The 8,892-nt window shown below is 42.2% G+C and overlaps 1 protein-coding gene across 2 annotated transcripts in view; it reads right to left on the reverse strand.

Moving 5' to 3' along the window:
* Nucleotides 1-8,274, reverse strand: part of ddx24 (DEAD-helicase 24) — a 19,189-nt gene extending 10,915 nt beyond the window's left edge. Inside the window, exons 1-6 of one of the 2 annotated variants that reach the window (XM_089119997.1) lie at nucleotides 8,145-8,274; nucleotides 6,569-7,220; nucleotides 5,016-5,246; nucleotides 4,922-4,943; nucleotides 4,653-4,885; nucleotides 183-336 (exon numbers count right to left, since the gene is read on the reverse strand). In XM_089119997.1, the coding sequence (XP_088976123.1) occupies nucleotides 183-336; nucleotides 4,653-4,885; nucleotides 4,922-4,943; nucleotides 5,016-5,246; nucleotides 6,569-7,217 (1,289 nt within the window). In that variant the 5' untranslated portion in view covers nucleotides 7,218-7,220; nucleotides 8,145-8,274. The other variant, XM_089119996.1, reaches the window with a different exon arrangement.
* Between the last annotated feature and the right edge of the window lie 618 nt (nucleotides 8,275-8,892).

Here is an 8,892-nt window from a genome sequence, read left to right on the forward strand (position 1 = left end):
TTATGGCAATCATGATGATAAGAGTTGTGCTCATGACGACAGTGAGATGATTTCAGACAGCTGATGGACACTTCTGTCAAACGCTCTGTGTGTGTATTGTGACAGGTGTGTGTGTATTGTGATGAGTGTGTGTGTATTGTGATGAGTGTGTGTGTATTGCGCTGTGTGTGTGAGTGAGGTACCGCAGCTGCCGCAGGTCCTGCAGGTGTGCGTGTCTCTCTTTGATCAACTCCCACAGGCGTCCTGGTGTGGCGATGATGATCTCGGGCCGTCGCATCAACATCCGCTGCTGCTTCTGCATCGCCATCCCACCCACCACTAATGCCGTCTTGATACCTGCTCAACATCACAGCCCATCACATCACCACACCCTCTCATTACATCATCCTAACACCGTCACATCACAACCCAACCCATCACAATATCACAATCACACAATCTGACACAACATACCATCATCATATCACACCATCACATCACCACACAATAACGTCATCACAATGTTACATAACCACACAATCACATCATCATCATCACCACATCATCACACACACACACACACACCAATGATATATATATATATATATTAGGGCTGTGCAAAAATTAATTGCGATTAATTGCATCCAAAATAAAAGTCTGTGTTTACATAATATATTTGTGTGTGCTGTATATAATTATTTTGTATATATATAAATACTAGGGGTGGGCCGTTATCGGCGTTAACGTGAGACTCTTGTCGGGCGATAAAAAAAACTATCGCCGTTAAAGGGTTAGTTCACCCAAAAATGAAAATTAAGTCATTAATTACTCACCCCCATGCTGTACCAACCCCGTAAGACCTTCGTTCGTCTTCGGAACACAAATGAAGATATTTTTGATTAAATTTGAGAGCTGTATAACTACCACATTGGCTCCTAAAGGGACTGCCTCTTGACGGCCCAGAAAGTCAATGAAGAAAATGTTTAAATATCCCAAGTGACTACCGTGGCTCAACTATAAGTTTATCAAGCGACGCGAATACTTTTTGTGCGAAAAAACAAACAAAAATAACGAGTTTATTCGACTATTTCTTTTCTTCCTTGTAGGCCAGAAACGAGACTTCCTTATAGATTTCCACGACGCATGCGCGAGATTTGCGATCTGAAGTAGTGTAAGCTGGTGTAAGGAGATCGCAATTCTCGCGCATGCGTCGTGGAAATCTAAGGAAGTCTCGGCAGCAGCCCTGCTAAGATCAGGAGCATTAGTTTCTTTACTTTTAATGAAGATGGTAGTGTTGCGGTAGATCATCTGAGGTGATGCGTGTCGCAGTAGTCGTCATATCTGACTAAAATAACATGACATAACACGCTCTCACACGTTTATTTTTTTAGCATTTTTGGGAGTAACATTTACATATGTGGTTTCAACAACCAGATGCATTTACTCATGTCCAGTTTCGTCAGGAATGTGGCCCAGACCTCCTGATGTGGTTTGAGTGATCGGAGTTTCGGACGGCATTTACACCTGGTCTTTTCGAGATCGGATACAGAAAACGTATGAAGTGAATCAGAGCATCCGTTAACTGAATTAATTGAGAATCTCACCTGAAAATCCAATAACATCAGCATTGTCATTTAAGCAGCTGATTTCTGTATTATGCATTACATATGCACTCATCAGATATTTCATCCCTCTCTATTCATTTGTATTATTAGAAAAAGAGCTTCCCGGACACTACTAAATAATTAATTTTGTGTTACACAGAAGAAAAGTAGATCCAGTGGGGTTAGAATTACACAAGACAACAACAACAACAACAACTGATTTAGTTATTATTTCGTACTGTTTAAAACTAGGGTTGACAATAGAATAAAATAATTATGATTACTCTCATTATTCATAATAATATGAACACTCCAGTGTTAAATCTTGTATAAAACATATTCAGACCTAATTACAAACTAACCGCGAGGTTATTTACACATATAAGAACGCCTTTGGGAGAATTCAAATGATCCATTTTAATCTAGATTAAAAAAATTAATCTATGCCCACCTCTAATAAATACCTATGCATGCATGTATATATTTAAGAATTGTTTGCGCTTAAATTCTGTATATATATATATATATTAGGGGTGCAACGGTACAGATAGCCCACGGTACGGTCCGTACCTCGGTTTTTGGGCCACGGTCTCGGTTCGGTTTCGGTACATGTTTTGTGCAGAAAGAGACTGCTATTTCATCCCAAAAATCTGTTTTATTTTTCTTATGAGCATAAACAGAATGTCACAGTAATAACATCAATGTGTATGGAATAAATTAACACTCTAGTCTGTACTGAACCTCTTCAACTACCACTTATGAAATACAAAATGTAAACGAGGAAACTTTAAAATATTCAAGTGGATCCCAAATCCAAACCTTGATAACTGGTAAATGAAGTGATCAATGTGAAAGAAAAAGTGCACTTTTACCTTTAACATAACTTAGCTTGTGGTTTGAATAAAAAGAGCAGAGCAAAATAATATAATTTAAAAAAAAATACTGCATTCAGGATACAAAGTGCAATGTTATTTACTCATCCACTTTTGAGAGATTCTTGTGCAAAAATATACTGCAGTCAAACGTTTGACTGGGTTTGCGTTATGCATCTGTGCTGGGAATGTAGAGAGTAGGCTACGTGGAGCCGAGGTGAGGCGTTTATTTAGTAAGCGTGAGCGCGCTGGGGCGGGCACGTAACTTACATTCGCAGCCTGACTCATATGAGTATTCAATGTGCGGCGGCTCGCTAACAACAGTGGGTTGTTTTGAATGAGATGACCCGTGTGAACGGGGAGCGCTTTATGAACGTCTATGACGCGCGAGCAGCGCCGGTCTGTTCGTGTGTCTGTTAGAGTGAGCGCTCGTGAGCGACACACACATTACCTGATTTATACGTGGTTGAACTGGCCGTGTGACAAACAAAGCGGGCATAAGCTGGACACGAGCGCGAGTTCGCGGGCGAATTTAATAATGCGGAGCGTTGTTAACTAATTGATCCATAGCTATATAGTAAGGCGCTCCCGAATATAAGGCACACTGTCGTCTTTTGAGAAGATTAAAGGCTTTTAAGTGCGCCTTTTATAGTGCGGAAAATACGGTAAAAGGATCAGCACGAACTCTATGGCAGTCTTGGCAGAACCGAAGTCCCGCGGGACACGAGGTTAGATTGTCCCGTGCAGGGCTGACCGAACGGTCCGGGTTTTTACCGTGTACTAGGGGTGGCACGGTACATGAAAAAACACCCGAACCGTTCGGTTCGCTTGTCTCGGTTCGGAGCGCGTGTGCGTCTCACGGTTCGACGCATGCGCAATGTAACCTCGTGCCCGTATGTGACGTGTGTTTTCTTTTCGCGCGACATAAACTTGTTCGACTTGGACCGCTGCACAGAGCGATCGGTGAATAACATCAATCTAGCGCGAGTCGGCTCCGTATGCATTCATCACTTTCGCGGTATTTGATGTCATTACCGATCGCTCTGTGCAGCGCCGGTTCAAGTTAATAAACAAGCCAGTAAAAGTGGAGTATGGAGCGCTGCAGGTCACGGCACGCGGAGAAATGGCAAGTGGGAGAGATGAGGGAGTTGGAGGACGCACCAGCGTCGTATAAGTCTATGGTATAAGTCCGGTGTGTGGGAACATTTTGGATTTCATGTTATGATATTTTAATTTAACTACAGTGGCACTTTATGTATAGATAAGAGCTTCAGTCATACGTTTCCAAACCCTGCACTTTAATTTTAAGTGGAAAAAAGTACCCTTACATTTTGGGAATAGAAGCATTGTTGATACTGTTTTTGTGTTGAGGTTGAACTTAAATTTCACTTTATGTTTATGGCCTTTGCTATTGCAATAGCTTTATTATCTATAGGCAATGAGGTTTCATGTATATTGACATTTAAAAGACAGTGTTTTAAGAGTTGCTCTCTTTTTCTTTTAAAAGATAGAATTTTGGTAAGAGCTACAAAAGTTAGCAGTTGATACATGAAAGTTAATTTCTTTGTGTAAATAAGATTTATGTGATAAAAATGCACAAGTTCTTGTAGAGATAGTGATACACATTCTCCTTTTTTTTGCCAAATAAACAAAAAGCATGTCAATTTCTTCTCTCTTGCTGTATCTAAATCTCACCTAGCTTTCCTCTGAGATAGTCCCAAAATGTGCTTAAAGTCAAAGAGTCAAATTCAGTTTGTGCATGATTGCATGAATATAATATATATATTTTTAATACTGTATCCTAAAGTGTGGATAATTAAGCTATATATCACATGCTGAAGTACATTTCTGGAGTGTTAAAGATTAAAAGAAAAAAAAATAACAAGAACCGTACAGAACCGAAAACCGTGACCCTAAAACCGTGATACAAACCGAACCGTGGGTTTTGTGAACCGTGCCACCCCTACCGTGTACCGTTGCATCCCTAATATATATTATATAAATATTTTATATATGAAGAACACATTTTCTTAAATATATACATGCATGTGTGTGTATTAATATATACAAAATAATAATATACAGCACACACAAATATATTATGTAAACACAGACTTTTATTTTGGATGCGATTAATCTCAAGTAATTTTTGCACAGCCCTAATATATATATATATATCAGATGAAGCCACACTGACCTGTGAAGCGAGCCACGGCATCGATGTGGTGTTTGACCTGAACGGCCAGCTCTCTGGTGGGGGTCAAGATCAGACCGAGCAGCGGCTGCTTCTGCGGTTCATCAGCGCTCACAGGGTCATCAGCTCCAGCTTCAACAGCGCTCACAGGGTCATCAGCGCTCACAGGGTCATCAGCTCCAGCTTCAACAGCGCTCACAGGGTCATCAGCGCTCACAGGGTCATCAGCTCCAGCTTCAACAGCGCTCACAGGGTCATCAGCGCTCACAGGGTCATCAGCGCTCACAGGGTCATCAGCGCTCACAGGTTCATCAGCGCTCACAGGGTCACCCGGTCCTCCATCAGGAGCGCTGCAGTCCTCTTCACCCGGTCCTCCATCAGGAGCAGGAGCGCTGCAGTCCTCTTCATCCGCTCCTCCATCAGCGCTGCAGTCCTCGTCCTCACGGCTCGTGTCTGACGGCAGGTACAGACTCTCCACACGCGTCTCTGCATCATCAGGGTTCCTGCCTTCATCCGTCTGCTCGTGGCTCGATGCTTCCTTATACTCCAGAATCATGTGGATCATCGGAATACCGAAACACAGCGTCTTCCCACTGCCTGCGCTCAACAAGAGGAGTGGACCACATCATGAACTACTGGGACACTTACAGCAGGCTCAACTTGACCAGCGAGTACTAGCTGCGATTTATTTGGATTTTGGCTTCTAATGAACATGAAAACATGATAATTGGGATAAAATGAGTCGCTGCACTTGACAGAATTACTTTGAGAATCAAAGGCAAGGCAAGTTTATTTACTGTATAGCACATTTCATACACTTCACAGACAGGAGCTGACCGATACTTTAAAACTATCGCGATTCTCGCAAATTAAATATGCCATGATTGCTAAATTTATTAGTATCGACACTTTTATGAATGACCGCGTAAGAGTCCAGTCCCTCCCCATGGATGTCTGTGTTTCTCCTCACGCACGCAGTAAAGAAGCGGCAGCTGTCGTGAGGCTAACAGTACTGCGAGCACACGTGATGCTGTGGCCGCCGGTCAGTGGAGATAGATCGAGTGAAGACGGTGCGTGAAGACACTGTGTCCATGCCACTGATAGCAGCGATAAAGAGCGCTCCACTTGATTAAAAAAACAGATTTTAGCGCTAGATCTCCTGTTTAATAGCCAACTAAATGAATGCTCAGCTAGTCAACAGGAGATGTTTTATTTATTGTTGTATTAGCTGTACAACTGTCCCCCTCAACTTTCATAGATAACATTAATCATTTGCAAGCTGCTAAAATAAAGCATACAAAACATCAGCTAAAATGATCTGAGTATGATTATAATCAGTGCATGTGTTTGTCAGTGATTTAATTAGATTAGGTTATTACAGCATTTAAAGAGCACAGATCTACACACAGGAGGAGCAGGAGAAACGCCCTGTGAAAAATACTGTCCTTTTCAGGAAAAGTATCAAAATCGCAATTCTTGACTTGTTATCGAAACAATAATTGTGGTATCGTGACAAGACTAAATTAAAATAAATCACAAAATAAAAGCAAGTCATAATTGATACAGATAAACTTCTCATCTGGCAAAGCATTTAACAGGATGTGGATACAAGTTATTATTGTATTGAATCAATAAAGTTATACTGATTAATTGTGTATTTATGATATGAATAATATACTTCTGCATTTGTATAAATAAGGCTGTTCTATTTGTGTATTTTTGCCCATGTATAAGTAAGTAAGTAAGTATTATTTACAGAATGGATTATGTTATTTATAAGTGTATATTACAAGTTAAATTTGTCTTACCAAATAATAATAATGTGATATGAAGTGATAAATTTGCCTTCTATCATATAAAGTGTAAATGGTGAGGTAACGCCGGTTTAACAGTGCTGAGGTTTGTGGACGGGCACTCACCGGTCTCGGCCGCTCCCAGCACGTCCAGGCGGTCCCGGATGGCGGGTGGCAGTGCCAGGGCCTGGATGGGGGTCGGGGCCGCAAACCCCAGCGCACTGAGAGCTTTCAGAACCGGCGGCGGGACCAACAGGTCTTTCCACGCGGACACGTCTGTCATCGGAGCCTCGGGGTCGCCGGCCGCCGCGCTCCAGTTCCGGCTCTTCTTCTGGCCCTCGGCCGGGGCGTCTGCAGGCGCTGGCTGCTGCTTCTTCTTCTTCTTCTTCTTCTTGGCTGTGTCGTGTTGTGTTTCTGGAGTCACGTCAGCACACTCGTCCTGTGAGATCTGCTCCTCCTCAGTCTCCTCGTCCGGCTCGTTCTTCTTCTGCCTCTTCATCGTCTCCTCTTCAGCGTCAGACTGCTCTTCAGCCTCGACCTCGCTGGCCTTCCTCTTCCTCTTCTTCTTCTTGTCTTTCGGTGTGGTCTCGCGCACGGCGACGGCCCGTTCGGGCTCCACCAGGGAGTAATCGGTGAGCTCCTCGAAGCACACCAGGCCGTCGAGCCCCTGCTCCGAGAACAGCCCGGGGTCAACCTCCACCGGCCTCCAGCGACCCCGCACCACGATCCCCCGCCGCCCACCGCCCTTCTGCACCTTCATCTTCTTCTTCTTCATCTCCTGCGGGGGAGAGAGAGTCAGAGGAACAGCGGTGTACGGACATACGTGTGCATCTATACATCGTAATTCAATTCAGTGACAAAATGAAGAATAGCATGTTCATCAAGAGAGATGAGATAGTGTCATCTATTGTGTGGTCAGGAGCAATACTGAAGAAGGGTCATCTGACTCTTAATCTACCCTGTTATTACAGCATTTACTCTACAGAGCAAACATGAGGAATATATTTTTTAAACATGAGGAATACAGGACTTTGGGTTTGTGTGTGCTGAATATGTATATGAATACTTAAATACAAAAGTTGACTGTAATAATTTAATTCACATGTAGTTGTCCACATTACACATAGAGTGATCTGTTATTAGAGGAAAATGTCTAAGTTATGTATTTCAGAAACGTATATATATACACACAACATCACAGTGAACATATGTATTACTTTAATCAATGTAATAGTTTAAGGCAGAAACAATGAGCTCATTGAAGTAATGCATACTATACTAGTAAATAAAGATACTTATACAAAAACAGGATGGCATTATAAAATGTTACACTTCATTTTTAAGGTTTCCGTCTTTAAGCACAGAGTAATATTAACTGACAACAAATACATACTATAGGATTAGCTAAAGCTGTTGTTTGGTTGAGGGTTAGTTGCTATTAATTATACAATTTACTGTCATTACTACAGTTATTACAGATATGTAACAACAGGACACGGTAAAATAAAGTGTTATAATACTATGCAAAACAAGGTAATCTCCTTGTGTGTATGTTGTAGCGCAGTAAATATCTTCAACACGCACATTAGCGATAACTTCGATATAAACTACATCAGTAGACAAACATTCGCGATAAAAATGCGATTCGTTCTCAACACGAGTGTTTAACAGCATTCGTAGTGATATTAAAGATAAATCTTACGTGTAGTTGTCTCTGTTTTGTCACACACTTTCACACACATGCACAACACGAGGGCGCCGCCATGATGGGGCTGACGTCAGCGCAAACCCGCCAATCGGAGAGACTCTCGTCACCATGTGGCAGGAAGAACCATAGCTATCTAAGCCTAGATATCTCGTCCACGCTGCTGGCCCATGGAGGTCGACGTCAGCACCTGGCGGCCATCTTGTCACAGGCAGCTCGCTCACTGGTAACATTATTTTAATGGTGCATGCACTTTTTAAATCATCGTAACTTGCTCAATTTTCTACCGATTTTCAAACAGTTTGGTTTGTTATAAACGGCAGAGATGTAGTTATGATACTGCATACTTATGAATAATAAGTGTATAAATAATCATCCAGAATTATAGCCATGTTAATAATGTTTGTAAGAAACCAAACCGTTTGTAAATCCATCAAGATTTCAACGAGATAAGAGTATTTCTTACATCAGATACCACAAGCCCCTTATACACCAAAGCATTTTGAGAGTCGGTTCGGAGCCGGTACCTGCGCGCGAACCAGTTCTTTGTGTTTCGACAGCTAAAGAACCGGTTCTCGGACGGGAAAACTGGTTCCAAAGCGGCACCAACTCTTTGCTGGACTAGAACCGTTCTTTTAGCACGTAATGTTTACGTCGGGGGCTGAGGCGGGTTTAGATGTGTCCTAAACATCTTTTCTGACCATCACAAAGCCAGGAGAAACTGCAGAAACACGCAAGCGTTTTT

The sequence above is a fragment of the Pimephales promelas genome, chromosome 15 (assembly GCF_988280905.1).
Source record: "Pimephales promelas chromosome 15, fPimPro1.hap1.1, whole genome shotgun sequence".
Taxonomy (NCBI): Eukaryota; Metazoa; Chordata; class Actinopteri; order Cypriniformes; family Leuciscidae; genus Pimephales; species Pimephales promelas.